We start from the raw sequence: 19,254 nt of genomic DNA, 5'->3' as shown, positions 1-19,254 counted from the left end.
GTTCTAAATAATTAACTTAGTGTTCAATAAAATCGGAGTATTGCTCAAGTTAGAATTTAATGAACATTATGCTTTGTTTAGATGTTTGTAAATACACTACTCCAAAATTACGTCGTCAATTTTAATTTTATTACGTTTTGAGTGCTTTCGATATTATAGTTTATTTTATGTTTAGTTTATTGCAAATTAAGTAAATAGTGATGCACAATATGATAAATGTTAATATGACAAAACTGGGGCCTTAGACAAAGTAACAATTAAAAATCAACGCCGCGTTAGATCACGTGGTCTATCTAATGTCAATCCCATACATTTTTCCTTTTCTAACTTCGTTAACGTTTTTTAATTGTTACTTTGTCTACGGCCCCTTAAGAGTTTTTTCGTATGAGCTGATATCAGAAATTGCATAAAAAAAATTGTGATGGACACGTCATCAATCGATAAATACCATATATTTATAACATCAAGCTACGAGAAAATTGAGCAGAATACCAATGAATACTATAACGAACTAGCGGTCCGCCCCGCCTTCGCCAGTGGTACATATTTTGCAATAAAAAGTAGCCTATGTTCTTTCTCAGGGTCTAAAGATTGTCTGTGCCAAATTTCATCAAAATCGGTCCAGTAGTTTATGAGCCTATTCATTACAATCAAACAAATAAAGTTTTCCTCTTTATATTATTAGTGTAAATAATAAGGATGTACCTTATTTCCATGTTAATTTTCAGCAGGTATTATTTAAATTAGTTAGTTTTTAATCAATCTTTCTTTTGAACAAAAATCTACTCAACCGACTATTCAGCCTTCAGGAAGTTTATTATTCACCAAGTTATGTTATATTTGCTTTTTTCCCAGGTAGAGCCGGGAGGCACAACTAGTCCTTTAATATATTCTGTGTTTATAGAGTATTTGAGTCATCACAGACACACCTCTATCACGAAGCTAGCTCACGTGAAGAATCCACAAAGAATGTGCTTTCATGCTGTTAGCTGTTACTAAACTTAGTGAAGGGTTATGAAGTACCTAAGGGTGGTCGTACATTGGGCACATGTTAAAACTTGGTATAATTTTTAATTGGATTTGAAATTATTTTGTTCGTGTTAAGGTGATCGTGCATTTGAACAGTTTATAGTCCACTCATAATTTCGTTTTAAATTAAGAAACAAATTGGCTAACCTATTTTTTATATAATATATAATTTTTTGTTAAATATAGTTTTCTGGGATAAGTTGCATGTGTATTCGGAAGCATTTTATACAAATTTGTTTTCGTCGTTGAAATAAGGGCTTTTGGCACAGAAAAAAGAAGCGATAAGCTTAATTATCAATTTATCCATGTTATGATCAAAATTAATTTCTTACAATTAGATTATGAAAACCTTTATATTCAAATGTAAAATATTCTGTAATAAATATCAAATCATTAATTGAAAATTAATTCTGGGCAAATGTGTACCTGCCTTTACTTATTCACTTTTACATGAATATTCAATAGTCGTGATTCTTATAGAAATCCTCTTTACTGATATTTACATAGGTATTATGTATTTATTTAATACATGAAATTTCCCAACCTGTATCCTATTTTATAGATACTTACTTATATTACCAGAAAGTTTGTAAGTTTGTGCGACTATGTTTGACGAATTTGACTTTTGGCAAATAAAAAATTTTCAGGAAAACATGAATTTTCTTTTAATTTAGAACAATAAATTGATATAAAAAATTAAAAAATGTTGTGTGGTTTTATGAAACCACGGTCAAAGTGAAACTTTTTTTCACACTATAGACATTTAACTAAAAATTATCGAATCTGTACGATAATTATCGTACGTATCGTGCGTCACGCGACATGCGCTACACAGATCAAAAAGTTTGAGACGATGTATTAAAAGTTTCACATTAATACTTTAATATTTTACAAACATACCTACATAAATGAAAACCATAAAGTTTTTAGACATACATTAAACAACTAAACTAATTGCCTGTCTGCCTAAACATGCTTTACTTAGTTCCTCCTACTTCGATACACTTTAGTGTAGCCTTAATTCTAAACTTAAGATGACCTATAACAATGAGTAAGCTCAGGATATAATAATTGTTTTTAACCCGGATTTTGACGCAATTCTGACTCACTATTACCAGCAAATGATATATTATTTTAGTACTAACATTGAGACACAGTTTAGCGTTCATTTTGATGGTAAATTTATAGTTCAACACGGAGAGAGGCGATTTTAATTTTATTATAAACTAGCGATCTGCCCCGGATTCGCCCGTGGTACATGTTTACGTTTTCTCTCCGAACTATCCTCGTACTTCAAGGAATATTATAAAAAGAGAATTATCGAAATCGGTTCAGCCGTTCTCGAGTTTTGCGCTTACCAGCACATTTAGCGGTTAATTTTTATAGAAGAAATATAAATGGTAGGATGAAAATTGAAAAGCTTTTTATAAAATCTTTATGCTGTGTCCATGGAAAATTTATTTATTTTTATTTATAGATTTTTTGATAATGTTTGAGGAGGAATAAAGTTCTCAGATAAAAACGGAGTCTACTTAGGGCTGATTTTTCAATCCTTGGTTAAAACTTATTCATCGAATAACGTATTAAACTACCATTTCAAAAATGTATTGTAATTATTGTCCGTATTGGATAGTTTATAGGAGACATTTTAATATGTTCGTGTAATACTTTATTGAAAGAAAGAAAAGAAAAAAAAAAAGAAAAATTTTTTGGACGTATATTGACGTATATTGTAACTTTATGGACGTATATTGTAACTTTATTGGACGTATAAATTTTAACCAAGGATTGAAAAATCGGCTCTTTGTAGGCTACTTTATAGCGTCGTGCTAGTAAAGTATATAAATTAATTTTCCTGTTTTTCTTTAATTATGTTACAATATTCATGAAAAAATATACGCCGTTCTATATTTTTTAATTAAAAATAATAACTTGTGCGATCTTCCGCATAAAATGTCCACAAGGCTAAAAAACTTTACTACGGATGTTATACATGTTTTTTCATACAAATGCATATTAATTTATCATATTTCTGTATATTAATTTATATATTTTTATTAGCAAGATGCACGATAAGTTGATAATCCAACTTTATTTAAGTAGATATTTTTTATAGGATGTTTCTTGAAACCTATTGTTGAAGAAATTGAGAAGTTTCTAAAAATATATACCTATCTATACTTAATTACATATATTTTTTGTAATAATTGGATTTTAAATGATTAATCATGTCTTTTTTGTCAATATCTATTGATTAATATTATTTTATGACTTTTTGTGTGGAATTAATTAGTAGTAGAGTCTAATATGAAATGCTCTACATTTGGTGAATTCATAATATGGAATTATACAAATTCTTTGAAACAAGTAGAATATCTTTTTATTTCTAAAATATAATAGAAGTTTATCAAATACATAATATACAGGGTTACTTGTAAAACACCAGCAACCTCGCAGGACAAGATAGCTAACATCATAAGTAAGAACATTTGTTCTACGACTTTTGATAATTTGTTAGATTTTATTTTCATACAAAAATAAATATTAATTTAATTTTCCGTTTGAATATTATAAACTCTACGCGCATTCCAAAAATTACGTAAACAAGAAACGAACGAGAGGGGGAAGGGGGCGTCGCGTCGTCCATCCGATATTGAATAGAACATAGACTTACAAATGTTAGGAGCGTACAAAAAAGCTTAAAAAAATCATTTAAAAATAATTTATTGCGTTATGCCAAAAGTCGTAGATCAAATGTTGTTACTTATGATGTTAGCTACCTTGTCCTGCGAGGTTGCCGGTGTTTTACAAATAACCCTGTATAAAATGAAGATAGTCTTTACACATATTCCTAAAAAAAATTGAACCAAATTATGGGAAATCATGAAAATATAAATAAATTAAGTAGATATATTATTAAGAAAAATGATTTCCACTTAAGCGATAATGATCCTGCGAAACAGCTGTACCCTTTTAAGTACACGAAATAGTTCAAATAACTGCATAAAAAATATTTCAAAATAATCCGTTCGTTGTATTCTCACGTCGGAGTTGAATACATACGGTGTTGTATTCCATCGAGCTGAAAAATAGAATAAGGATTAGTTTAAAAACCAATTAATTAGAATATTTTAGTACATGTGTGATTAACTCATTTTGCAAAAAATAAGAGAGAAGTTGCATTCCATTTTGCTATGTAAGATTTAAAAAGAAAACAATAAAATAAAATAAATAGTAATAAATGAAAATAATATCATGATTGTGTGCTCTGGCCGAATTAATCTTTTTCATCACTAATATGCACTGGGTATCAGACATCAGTCTGATGTCGTTCTACGCCATACAAAAAACGTACAAAAAATATTCTATATTCATATAAGTATTATGTACAATGTACTCCATGCATAACATTTAAAATGATATTGTTCGGCTCGCACGAATATCCGTCCGTGTGTTTTCACATAAGAAGCTCAGTAATTACTGTCCTCAGACGGTAACATAATAGATAATATAAAATGCCATCTCCGTTGTTTCCTAACGCGATCATTTCGATTTAGGTTTTTATGAATATTGCTCTTAAATGGGAATTAGTTTTGAAATATAATCCTTGCACATTATAAAATTTGAGCTGGACGCTATAGGCTCAATCTATATCCATATACTAATATTATAAATGCGAAAGTAACTGTCTAAAAAGTGTCTATCTGTTACTCAATCACGCCTTAACTGCTGAACTAATAATTTGCATGAAATTTGGTAAAGAGATATTTTGATACCCGAGTAAAGACATAGAATAGGTTTTATCCCAGAAATCCCACGGGAACGGGAACTATGCGGGTTTTTCTTTGACTGCGCGGGCGATGTTCAAAGCTAGTTATATAAAAATGAAACTCATTTTCCTTGGTCAATAACATTACAATACAATACATTAGCAATTAATAAGTAGAACACACATCTAAATTAAAAATCCATTTCCCATACATACGTTTTTGAATTCTCTTATAAATGTTTATTACAAAATATTATTTAAAAAAAAAATAAATTCACAATTTTTTTTTCTGAAAAATTCATATTATTTTCCATAAGAGAAACTTCTTAATGTGTGTGAAGAAATGTATTGTAAATATGGTTCAGTTATATATATGTTTATGATCTTATAAAACATAATATTAACTGTGATTACATTATTTAACGAGAAATAGTATATTATCTATTTTATCATAAAACTGAAGAATTAGTTTGTTTGCATGAACGCGGTTATCTCATGAACTACGGATCCGTCATCCGATTTGAAAAATCACTTGGTAAATATATTCCATTTATCGAGGAAGGCTAATAAGGTATATCATCACGCTAAGACCAATAGGAGCGGAGCTAGTAGAAAATATTGAAGACTAGTTGCACCCCGCGGTTGCACCTGCATGACTCCGCTTCTGTAGGTCTCAGCGTGATGATATAATAATATAGCCTATATCCTTCCTCGATAAAGGGGCTATCTAACACCGAAAGAATTTTTCAAATCGGACCAGTAGTTCCTGAGATTAGCGCGTTTAAACAAACAAACAAACAATCTCGACAGCTTTATATATTCTTACTAGCCTTCCGCCCACGGTTTCGCTCGCGCAGTCAAAGAAAATCCCGTATAGTTCCCGTTCCCGTGGGATTTCCGGGATAAAACCTATCCTATGTCCTTTCTCGGGTATCAAAATATCTCTATACCAAATTTCATGCAAATTGGTTCGGTAGTTAAGGCGTGATTGAGTAACAGACAGACAGACAGACAGAGTTACTTTCGCATTTATAATATTAAGTATGGAGTATTGGAATTAATATGCCAGGCACAACATTATTACAAATATATTTTAATACAATTGTAATTGAAGATAAATAACATAGTTTAATTTTCAGTTAGATACTAAAAAAATAATTCTACTATGTACTACAAAGTTCATAATATTATTATAGAACTTACACTTGACTTCTGTTTAGCTTATCTGTCAATCAAAATGATAAATTATGTATGAAAATATACGTCAAAACTCAAAAGGGTTAAATAGACTGTCAGTGAGTTTATTAGTTAAACTGGACAAAACTGGACCTTAAGGTTTTATAAATATTACCTTATAATTTGAGGAAAATATGGCAATATTCTTGCTACTAACATTATAAATGCGAATGTTTGTGAGGATGTGTGTGTGTGTGTTTGTTACTCTTTCATGCAAATGCTACTGAACCGATTACAATGAAATTTAACACACATTTAGAGGGTAACTTGGATTAACACGTAGGGTAGGTTTTATCCCGGAAATCCCACGGGAACGGGAACTATGCGGGTTTTTCTTTGAAAACGCGGGCGAAACCGCGGGCGAAAAGCTAGTCTTCTATGATATAAAAAGGGAATGCTAAATTTTTGCTAAGCGCAAATCTTGAGAATCGATTTCGTTAATTATTTTTTATAATATTTCTTGAAGTACGCAGATGGTTCTTATGGAGAGAAAACGTAAACTACAGGCGAAGCCGGGGCTAGTAAAAACGAATTATTATATTGTGTTAGTATTCTATTGGTGGTAAATGATAAAACTTTATTATTATAAGGATTTAAAAGTGCTTCTAGAAGACGAAGTTTAAATGTATGATTTTGAAAATTCAATGAAAAACTAAAAACGGCTTCTCTTTTTATCAATCACATGTAATCAAAATTATAATTACTACGTTATCTGTATCATTATTCGAAAGAATATCAAACATAGAGAATGAAGTAAGTACAAAAAGGTCAAAGGATAAACACCATTAAAATGCACTAGAAATAAACGTAATCGTATATCTTCCTTGAACGTAATAAACGTAAGCGTACCTAATAGAAATTATTTTTTTAATAAACTTAATCTAAATATAGGTCAAGCCACATTCTATAAAGACTTAAAAATTCGTTGAAATGAATGTATGCATTTCGATCTATGCACTATAATGGGCCACTTCATTTCCATAGGTTACAGTTTAAAAGACTGTATAATGCTCCGAGTCAATGTCAAAGAATAACACACTGCTCCAAATCCCTCTAAATTTAACCCATAAAATAAAAAAGCTCAAAAAAGTGCAAACCCTAACAAAAAAAGTGCACATTCCACCTTATCGTAGAGATGCGTTCACTCGGAAGGCCATACCGACCATGATACCATTATGCCGGGTAAGGCAATCTAACTGCTATATAACCCGACTGCCCATCCTACACAGCACAGTTTGTGTCTAACCGGAGCACTCGTATCACCTAATTATTTATTAAACATGAAGCTGGTGAGTACTCCAATTATCGGACTGAAATATCCATTTTCAAAGATTCAAAATTTACATATTTGTAACATTTTGGGGTCAATCCATCGGGATCCTCTAACATTCGACTCGGGAACGTTAAATATGTCCTATATGTTACCTATATTTGGTAGACTATCAAAATATGTGTCGCAAAACATCGATAAAAAAAATTCATCCCAATTTTTTCAAAGGTTTCATTGCACCAAATTTCGTTTCGATACATTTTTTCGTTATATATCTACAATGTCTTCTTTCTATATAATAACATTGTATATGTTACGTAATAAAATCAATTTTACGAGAGTGTTGATTAGCTTATAACGTCAGAATCAGTAATAAACTATTATATTAAACTTAATCACCCTCTAATAACTGACTAGCCATCTTATTAACGCGACCCCAATATAACATACATATAAAATGTATTGCAACTTTTACAACCGTACTTTTAAATATAGTGATTATCTATACAAGTATATTGTAATCCTTTCATCTTTTTCCGCATCAATAGGTTTTTAAATCATAATTGTATCTTAGTATGCCAATTTCAACCATTTCATAATATTCAAAGAATCAAAGCCCCACTATATTATTTGTCGATATCCGTAATTAGCAAATCATCACGCGGAGCATAGTTAAATTCACATTAGATGATATAATTATGTACATAGTTTTGTAACAGATCAAATGCTATTCTAACGCCCTACAAAGTTCGCCCCGAGCGAAATGCTTCAAGCACGAGTTACATCTAATACTCGCTTATGCTTATCGATCTTCCCATTATTTTGCAAAACTCACAATGAATGGAACAATGTGCAATGTGAATTTAGAAATTTTCGTGTATCGTAGAGACAGTTTCGTTCGAGCGTTACTCCTATAGTTTGAGATAATCTTACCCACAATTCAATTCTGACGAACTTTGGTAATAACGTTTTTGTAGCATCTAATCAAACACGAACATATTATTAAATCAACGCAAAAAGTTCGTCCCGTTTTACAATTTTGCTACATGATTACATTATAATTGTTGTTACAGTTCGTAGTTGCCGCTATCCTCGGGGTGTGCTCTGCTGCCCGCTTGGACAACGCGTACCTCCCTCCTAGGGGAGGCGCAGGCGCTGGATTCGGCGCAAATGGTGCCGGCTTCAGCGGTGGTGCCGGCAGCTTCGGTTCTGGTGCTTCTGGTAGCTTCGGTGGAAGCTCTGGCGGCTTCGGCGCGGGAGCCGGGGGCTTCGGCGCTGGAAGAGGTTCAGCTAGCGGATCTTACAGCCAAGGTGGCTACAATGCTGGTAGCCAAGGAGGCTACAACGCCGGCAGCCAAGGTGGCTACAACGCTGGCAGCCAAGGAGGCTACAACGCCGGTGGTTTCGGTGGCAGACAGTCCGCTGACGCTAGCGCCCAGATCCTGAAACTGAACAGTGAAGTCACCGCCGAAGGATTCCAATATGAATACGAAACATCCAATGGTATCAAGGCTGACGCATCCGGAGTTGCCACAAACGGCGTCCAATCCCAAGGCAGCTTCTCCTACAAGGGTGACGATGGCCAGGACTACAGCATCACTTACACCGCTGACGAGAACGGTTTCCAGCCCCGTGGTGCTCACCTCCCCACTCCCCCCCCCATCCCAGAAGAGATCCTGAAGGCCCTGGAACAGAACGCCCGTGATGAAGCCGCTGGCATCGTTGACGATGGTGAGTCATCTTTTATACAATAATAACACCTTAAACATGGCATTATTACCTATTTATGACGTATAAGACTGTATAAAACATATTCAGAAACTTAAATAGTAAAATTAGGACGCTATTAAAACAGCTATACCCTTAAAAGTAGACCTAGTGTTTCACTAGATCAATTCTAGGCAGATTAGTCCATCTATTTATAAATAATCTAAAAGTAGCTACCACGCAATTTCATCCGTACCGTAATAGGTGAGTCTTATGTAATATCTAACCCATCGATATATTTCAAATAAATCGGTGTCTTATCCTTGAAAAACACTTATTTGTATTGTCTAGATTAACACGTATGATATTATAAATAATTTTTAATTTGTGTCTGTCCACAATATAATAATATAAAGTTCATATTTGGGTCAAAAAGGTAATTTATTGTTTTCGACTAGAACGTCACTAGTTAGACTTCTTCTCAGTGACTGTAATTATTTCAAACTTGACCAGTAAAATATTAAAACACTTATAAAATACCTGCCCGAATTCGACACCAACCAAACATCCTTCAAAAACAACTTTTAACTTCCAAGTAATACAATATCCATTCGATAATCCACACTTCCAAAGATATTATATAACAAATTTGCACCGGTTCAAATATCAATATCTTCGTACTGATTTTAGCGGTTATCTAGATACTAACTGCTCCGCGCGGTTTCACCCCCGTGGCTCCACTCCTGTTGGTCGTAGCGTGATATAGCCTATAGCCTTCCTCGATAAATGAGCTAGCTAACACCGAAAGAATTTTTCAAATCGGACCAGTAGTTCCCGAGATTAGCGCATTCAAACAAACAAACAAACAAACTCTTCAGCTTTATAATATTAGTATAGATATGTCGTAGTAAATCTTGTGAACGTATCGCCTATCAGCCTAATGTGGGAAGCCTATTTGCGTAGAATAGACTTTCAGAGTGAAATAATGAAGCCCTAGAAAGCCCTGGTTATGTAAGGAGGATGTTTAGTTAATTAAATGTAGGTAGATTTACATGTTTTAATGGGATAGGATAGATATAATAGATTTGATAAACGATGGTTAATTTAAATGTGCCCTAAGAGCAGAAGAAACAATTTTAATTAAAAAGAGCGAGCAGAATTCAGCAAAAAGTTTTCTAGTATGTATTTTATGACGCATGTATGTATTAAAGCTATTAGAAAATTATTATTTTGTTATAACTGTCAGTCAGTTCTGTTAATGATACGATAAAATTGGTTTTAAAACTAATAATTTATTCAGGCTACAGGGAAAAAAAATAATGATTTCTTCAGTGCACTATATAACTATACGATCTGCCAATATACAGGACTACCTATAACATAATTATACCAAAAACTTCGCGTGACTTAATTCGTTAAAATAAATTAGATTTATAACTTAAAAAAAAACGTTGTAAAAAGTGACCACAAATGATTGATGTAAGTCCTGGTCTAATTATTTCAACAAAAACGTTTGCAGACGTTTCTGTAATCATATTATAAATATAACGTACCGCACTTTAACCTTGTTTGATACACACATTAAGTGCGCATTGTTACCATGCTTTTTGATTTAATAGGATAAATATCGATTAGTTCCAACGTCATTTTTAAATAGTCTTTAAACTAACTAACCATTTTTAACAAAAACAATTAATCAGAAACAAAAATAATATAAATAATCTGGAGTTTTATAAAATGTAGAGTTCGATGCAATTTTCTCGACCAAAGGTTTTTTATGTTTTCTTTTTTATAATTCGTCTACAAAAATTTGACGAAGTAGTAAGGAATGTTTTATAAAAATAGAAACAAAAAATTATCTACATGCTCTTACATTTCATAGCTCTGTTAGCAATACAATTTCTCAAGTGAGTCAAAATGTTATAAATGTTTGAACAATACCGAAAATAAAATAGAACAACTATTTTTCACGACAGTACATTCAATAAAATATTAAATACATTAAAATAAATCCCCTAAAACCAAAAACCTAAGTCACCCTACATTACAAGTGCTCTGTCGAGTAACATAGTGACAGATTGCGTGGTGCGCGGGAACCGAAGCCATAGGTCACCACAGGTCTCGGAGCGGTCTTAAAATCTAATTATCTATGCAAACATATCTCCATTTTATCTGTAGCGATGCAATCGCAACTGCATCTCGATTCAATTTTCTGGGAAGCGTGTTTTTACTTGTGCGAATACTTTTGATTTAACTTTATAGTTGTTCATTTATATTTTACATTTGGAAAAGTAATATAGGCTACTCGAGCAATTGAAAAATATTTTATTGTAAAAACCTTATTTTAACTTGCTTTAAAATATGCACCGGAAGTAAAACTGATATGTAAACTAATGTACATAGAAATCTAATTTAAATGCCACACAATTATAGAAAAATGCAGACAAAACTGTCCAAACCTTGCAGAAAAAACAAAAGCATTTCATGATTGTTTTATTAGCTTAAATCATATACCAAAATAAACTCATACGAACCTATCATGTTATCTAAAAAACCCTCTTCAAAGTAAACAGAATTATTTTTTATTTTTATTTATTTATTTCTTTATTTTATTTATTTCAGACAAATTTAATATGCATATAGTTGTTAGTAAGATGGTCTTAAAAACTATGTAAGTAATACTAATTATATCTATTATAAGCAATTTCAAGTGAAAATATAATTATTACTTAACTCCACTAATCACCAATATAGATTACGAGATATAACTCCATTTCAAAGATTAATTAAACGTCAAAGAAGATGGGAAGATAATGATCCATTTATATACTCACTACGTTTATTGGTTAATCAGGTAAATCTTCTCATAGGAACCTTTATGACACCATTGTGTACTATTGTTAGGTCATAAGTTAAGTCGTAATGCATTAGAGCCTATATTTTTATGAGCCAACAGTTTTATTTGATAATTAATTAATAGCGTTTTAGTACATTGTTTTATAGTCAACTAATATTGACTATTTCATATACTTGTCTGTATTTATACATATACATATTTTCCTTATTATACGCGTCTTTTCTATTCACAATATTCGTCTTAACAAGTTATATTTTCAGGTAAAAATCTTACAAAACGTACCAAAAGCTTTGACACAATCATACGCATTTTAACCAAATTTGGTTTAACGAACATTGAAGACTTTTTATTACTCATAACTACACATCCTAGGTCCTAATTACTTGCCTTATAGAGCCTTACTTCCATTTAAGTGGACTTAGGTGATAGGTCACTCTAATTGTGCACTAAAGGCTTTGCTAGACATAATGCGTCAGAGCGCTCACCTGATGCTATGCTATGACGCTCAACTGTGTTGTATTACGCATTAATATTGTACTAAATAGTACTATGTAATTTGCGAAAAAGATCTGACGCGCGCTAAATACGCGTTCTATGTGACAAAGCCAATAGCGCGCAGAACCACACAGCTCGACTTCATAGCGAGGCGAAGCCCTCTGACGCTAAATCGCAAGCTGTCTGACAAAGCCCTAATGTACTAACTGCTCTAATACAGGTGACATTTGATGAGCATTGACTATTACGCATCGAATCTAGTATTCTGTGGAAACATCTATTTAGTGCTAATCTATCTTAGGCAATGCGATTTATTTGAGGTGCTTATTTTTTGTTTGAAGATAGTTAGAATTTTTACTTGCAAATATTTACTATCGGAGTTTGCGTTAACTAATGTTAAAATGACAATAATAGAATTTCTCTCAAAACTAACACCAAAAATTAATAACAAAATTTAAAAAGTATGTAATATAATTTGTTAATTTCAACATACAATCGACTGAATATAAAATAACATTTCTCTTCGATACATTAATAATTCATACATTATTCATTCCAATTCCCAAATCATCGCTTAACTGCGTAAAGCACAAAAAAACATTAACCGAGAGACACTGAGAGAATTGTAAATGACAATTTCTAAATTAATTGGGTACAAATGTTTCCATATTATTTCAGTTATAATCTGTATCAGCGCTCTAATTGGTTGACATTTGACAGAACCTTCCGAACTGCTGAGCTTTTGTCTTGCGGTTGTAATTGGGTTAGGAATTTTGACGTAAACTTTAGTTTACGAGTTGTTTCACATGCGTAATTTAATAATATTCAATATACTATTACAGAAAATAGAAATACTAAACTCATATACAGAATATATTTAAAAATATACTACGTATTTTATAAGAAAGCTGAAAGCTTTATGACATATAGCATAGTCTAAACGAAAGCTTAAAAAAGAGTCATGAGGCTTAAAATTGCCTTATAGTTGAAATAATCTTAATATAGTAAAAAACCGTATCGAAAAAAGTCTTAATGATTCCTGTAAATCAAAAACAAAACGTTGGTTCTAATGATTTAGTAAACTTGAAAATTGTTTCATTGTAAACAGGATCTGCAGTAATAGAGAGAATGGTGAATCATTAAGAAAATGATAAATACAAATATAGTGCGAAGTCGTGATCACTTTCCAGATCCTCTAAAGTGTAAAGGTTACATCGCGTCATTTATTTTGTCACCTAATTTTGTTCATCTATCACAGAAAACCTAACGCTAATCGCATATTCCACGTACTCTCGTATTGAAAAGCGTATTTTCATCTATACATATGAATAAAATAATATGAATTCGACATAATAATACTTCTTATCAGCATTCAGAACTTCTAAACATAACTTACAATTTGTTATAATTCTTTAGATCCTTTAGGCTGGTTGCAGAGCTTGACCGACCGTCAGTGCGTACCGTCGGTCCTGACGATACGCATCAACAATTGTATGACTATGACATAAATGCGCATGACAATACTCGTGCGTATGGTCGGTCTAGCTATGAAAGGTTTTATGAATTTCCATACATATGACAAGCGCGACTGACGTACGCACTGACGGTCGGTCAAGCTCTGCAACCAGCCTTATACATCCATAAAATCAAACCCATCAACGAAATACTGTACGACTGCATTCATTGATTTAAGAAAAATTTTAATACCTAAATTTCTTTGGGCTACTAATGGTTATTATAACCTTTTAGTATTTAAATTATAAATATACAGTTCTGTATAAGAGATCTGCATAATTTCTAGTTGCATTCGTGTTTGACAATCCCAAAGTGAATGCCCATTCAGGATACATAATACCTTGAATCGTGAAATGGTACATCCGAATATCTAGATCAAAGTCTTTAGATATAAGGTCAGTAATATAAAGCTGTGTTCACTTATATTATAAATGCAATGTAATTACTACTAAATATCACAACTGCACAAATGATGCTTATAAAACTATATAAATAAATGAGTATATAAGATGATTTTAACCGACTTCCAAAAACAATCGCAAGTTCTATGTTCAGAAAAACAAACAGACATAAAAAAGTGTTAAAAAGGACACAAAAAAACAATGTGACATTTTTGAAGATTACAAAAGGCAGAAACACGTAAAGCATAAGTGCTAATTTACACAGGGTCAGTAACTGACTACAAATTCGAGGCAAATCAGTGCTGACCCGAAAAAAACCCTGTGTAAACAGATTTGAAGTCAGTACAGAGGCTTGAAGTCTATGGAAACAGTTAAAGTCAGCGACTGACTTGTCTACTGACCCTGTGTAAATCAGCACTAATGTTAAGAAAGTTCTAGAAATCACAGATAATGAAAATCTCATAGAGAATTTATCACAATCCTTTCAAAAGGTAATTAATGAAATATAATTTTATATAATCCATTAAATTCACCGTGAGAACAAAAGTAAGATAATAAATTATATGAAATAATAATTGCATCTCTGTTAATGTACTCTCATATTAATATAACAGAGTAATGACCCTTTGCATCATCTCATGAGTCACATTTCTTAATGCAGAAGGAATTTCAGTTTAGTATTAAAATGAATACGTAGATCGTTTTTAATTTTCAAATAAACTGAATACTATGAAATATGTAATACATGGATTATCAATCGACTCAGTCCAATCTAAAATCTAAATATTCTCTTTAAAAATAATACACCCAATACTCACTTAGTTTCGATAAATAAGTTAAAGACGTCTCAATTTACATCAAATCATGTTCACAACCAAAAGGGAATTTCCATGAAGTCCCTCTCTACATTCCAACTTCTATCCAAAACGGGAATTCCTAAGAACATTCAAATCCTTCTGTGACACTGATTAGGAAAGATTAAGAAAGATTTAGGAAACTAATTTATGACAAAATGGGCAATTTGTAACCACAATGAAAAACAATGGTTAATTATTCACATGAGTCCCGATCTGTGTGCTAAATCTCACACATTAGTTTATGAGAGAGGTTGGTTAGGTTAACTTTAACATTTAGTCTGTCGTAAACTGGGTTTTGTGGATGTACTAGTATTTAATGTAATGTTCTTGGATTATTCTAGATCTTTTTATTATCATTCTAGTTCTTCTCTTCAGTTTGAAAGTATTTCATATTTAGCGTTAATAATAATTATTATTCAATTACTATGGAGTTATATTATGAACGTCAATATATATTTTTAAATAAATAACTATAATTAGGTACCGAATTAAATAAATAAGACTTTGAAATGTTTAGTAAACCTTTATTAAAATCAATTAATATCTCAGAAGCGATTCAAAAACAAACAATATTCGTACGTTAAAACAATTACCTACTATTAAGGAAAGTTTAAAAAAAGATATTAAGCTTAAATCGTATCATCAAATCGCTTTAAACCTTGCAACGATCAGATACAGCCTTGAAAAGCTCTTCGATGTTACCGTTCCGTTGTGGCCAGTAAATGTGCGTTTCAAAATTGTATTTATTTTTACTTTTAAATGTTTTATTTGCACATTATGATTGAGATTCATCTGAAATTTTATTTGGTCTATCTTATAGTGGCCCATGTCCAAATTTTAAGATGTACTTTTTTTAATTTGATCAGTACCACAATTGCACTGCAGTCCCATCCGGTTACATCATGGCTCAAATACCAAGTTTAGATACAAACTAGTAAAATATCCTAAGTTTTGAAAACCGCCAGATTTGTAACTTACTACTTACTCGATATTCTTGAACAAATCTCCAAATTCTCAAAATATATAATTTTAATAAAAAAATAAAAAATGAATGAATGTTCTTTGTACTATATTTCAACATCATTATACATAATAATATTGCGTTAAAAAAATGCATTTTTTACAATCCGCTCGGCCATCAGCTCCATATCATCTGCAATTCTATGCACAAAACACGTGCGCTTATTTGGTTGCAAAATCTAATTGCGTAGCTGTTTAAAATCGATCACGAACGTTTGAACACTTGTAGCGTATTATTTGTTTTATAATGAGCTTATTTCTTCAGTTCATACTAGTATTTGAGATGCCATAAACTTTACATTATGTAATGAAAAATATTTGTGTATACTATTGCGTAGTGGAGTTTGGTTTATCGCAAGAAAAATCTGAATGTTGAAGCTTTCAATACTAATTCTCATTAATTATGTGAAGTGTATTTACAAAACTTTAACTGTAGATAACATTAGATATGGTTATTGGTTAGGTAATTGTTTGATAGACTTTGTTTTACATCGCTATATCACAGCTATATCTTGTTTACTAAAATTCTTTATAACCAGTAGATTGTTCTAATTTCCTTCTGTATTTAGAAGTTGGATAGTCAATGAGTATTTAGTTTTTAGAAGATCGCGTCATGGCAATACCATCATGGAATAAGGCGACGATTTTGGTATCTTTAATTCTTGCCAATGAAGTTTCACTTCTGACGCGCGTGCTAGGCACACACGCTCTCTTTATTAACTACCGGAATATCGCCTCTATCGAGTAGTAGATGTTGCAATAAACGCGATAGTTTATAAACTTCTTTATTCTTCCAGGTTCATACCACGGTGAGGGAGCTGAAGCCGCTGCTGGTAACGGTGGATACTCTGCTCCTTCTGGCCAATACGGAGCTCCTTCCAGAGGCTTCGGTGGCAGAGGATCAACCTTCGGTGGCCAGTCTAGCTTTAACGGCCAAAGCTCCTCTTTCGGTGGACAGAGCTCAAGCTTCGGCAGCCGGGGGTCATCTTTCGGTGGCCAATCCTCCGGTTTTGGTGCTCCCTCCCGCCAGTACTTGACCCCTAACGCTGGTCGTGGATCAGGCAATGGCAACTTCAACGCACAAACCGGTTACCGTTATTAAGAAATACTGAAATAAATGAATAGAGCCGACCACCGATATATTGTGGCTTTATTGATTTTGATGGTATTTCTACTTCACGATGTTAGTTTCACGAATTGTGACACTTTATGATTTTGTTTCTTTGTTTTTCTTTTATGATGTACTTAATTCGGTCTTGATCTTATAATATTTATAAGTTTAGGATCTAAACAGACAGCATTCATTACTTATTATAAGTAATTTCAATAGTTAATCTGGGTTCGTAATTTTTTATTGCCGCATCAAATACAGGATGCATTACAATTTCATACAAAATATTTTTTATATTTATATTTTTTTAAACAAAATCGTGCAAGTGTCATAAAAATCGATAACTTGGATACGCTCTCTTGAAATAATTAAGCTGTGAACCGTTCTTGTGATGTTAGATTCGGTTAACCAAACTATAGTTAACCGGATAAATTAAAAAGCCCCTTCTGTATATCCCATCTCTTTCACTCTTCATTAATGATCTCAATCATAACATCTTCCCTCTCATTTCCTCTTGTGTAAATTTGTTCTAGGCTTAGATAAGTAATAGTTACTTGGCAATGTAAATGGACAGTACTAGATTTAAGTACGACGATGGATTTAAAAATATAAAAATAGCTTATAATTGTAAATATGAATAAATAAATGTTTTTATAGCAATTTTGGATGTTTTATTACCTTTATGCAATGATATTATTATGTATATTGTATACTAATAGTAAACAAATGCTTATAAAAGTTAAACACACATTTTATATTTTATCAATTCTAAAGTTCTACGACTTACAATATCATAAAAAACTGATTTATATTTTAAATAATAGATAATAAATTAAAATTTTATAAAAGGCACATTACATCTTAATATTAGATATGCAAATTGCAATAGCATATCTGCATATAGCAATAGCTCCATATAGTATATACTACATATATTATGCGATGAACTCAAACTTAAACATTCATTTATTCAATTATACTTCTTGTAAAGCACTTTTGAATCGACATTATTTTTACTAATTAGTTAATAACCACCGACTCGGAAAGCAGTTTCGGAGAACGGATAGATTTTAGACTGATAAAAAAATGTAATAAAAATTTAAATACCTACCAGAAACTATATTATTATACGAATGAACATGAACAATCCTACATCCTAATATATGATTTCATCGCGTAAAATTTAAACAATTTCAATACAAGAAATATCTAATAGGAGAACAAATTACTTTGCTATTTTTCCGTAAGGTGATATTTTTTTACCCGACTACGGCAAAGCAAAAGGAGGGTTATGATTTTGACAGGCTATGTATGTATGTATGTATGTATGTATGTATGTATGTATGTATGTATGTTCATCTGTTCCCTCGTATCGTCTTTACTACTTATCAAAATTTGACAAATGACATATCATTAGAAGCGTCTTAATTGTCCGCTGGTTATAGGCTATATGGGGTTTCACAAAATCTAATGTGGCGTCCTCTATCGGACAAAACATACAAAGTAAAAAAATAAAGTTAAGATAAATATCCCGTGTTTGGTATCATTTGAAAGCGCTTTCCTTGTACATTTTGAATATATATATATATTACTAGCATTTGCTCGTGACTTTACCTGTATTCATGGGCTGATTGCATATAATTCACATCTTTTCGTCCATAGCTTCTTTATTAGTTCATCAGTTTAACTTTTGTTAATATTATGCCCCCAAATACACTTTAACACCAAAATAGTACAAATAATATAAAGTGAAAAAACTAAAACCCAACTACGACAATAACCGGCGCTGAAAAAGTATAAAACAAGATTTCAGAATACTGAACTGAACAAAGTTGCTAATGTAGTTGCAAGTAAATGGACACAGTAGACTCAACCAAGATGCCTTCGTTGTAAATTGACAATAATGTCATACAATACTATTCTGAAGTATGCAATATTCCACTATGTAAAGATAAATTTTCATGTTTGGAAAGGCGTAGTCACACGT

At 31.9% G+C, this 19,254-nt stretch overlaps 1 protein-coding gene across 1 annotated transcript; it reads left to right on the top strand.

Moving 5' to 3' along the window:
- The first annotated feature begins 7,194 nt into the window (after positions 1-7,194).
- LOC123699027 (pupal cuticle protein 36-like) lies at positions 7,195-17,927 on the top strand. Its single transcript, XM_045645882.1, has 3 exons — positions 7,195-7,323; positions 8,378-9,035; positions 16,954-17,927. Exons 1-3 carry the CDS (start codon positions 7,315-7,317, stop codon positions 17,256-17,258), a joined length of 972 nt encoding a protein of 323 aa, XP_045501838.1. The 5' UTR covers positions 7,195-7,314; the 3' UTR covers positions 17,259-17,927.
- Positions 17,928-19,254: the final 1,327 nt, after the last annotated feature.

This window comes from Colias croceus, chromosome 17 (genome assembly GCF_905220415.1).
Source record: "Colias croceus chromosome 17, ilColCroc2.1".
NCBI classification, from domain to species: domain Eukaryota; kingdom Metazoa; phylum Arthropoda; class Insecta; order Lepidoptera; family Pieridae; genus Colias; species Colias croceus.
This window is presented reverse-complemented; position numbering and strand designations above follow the sequence as displayed.

Excerpts from the sequence above, each read along its gene's own strand:
- LOC123699027 (XM_045645882.1), top strand. Across the intron at positions 9,036-16,953 it reads CGCTGGCATCGTTGACGATG|GTTCATACCACGGTGAGGGA; the intron begins GTGAGTCATCTT and ends TTATTCTTCCAG.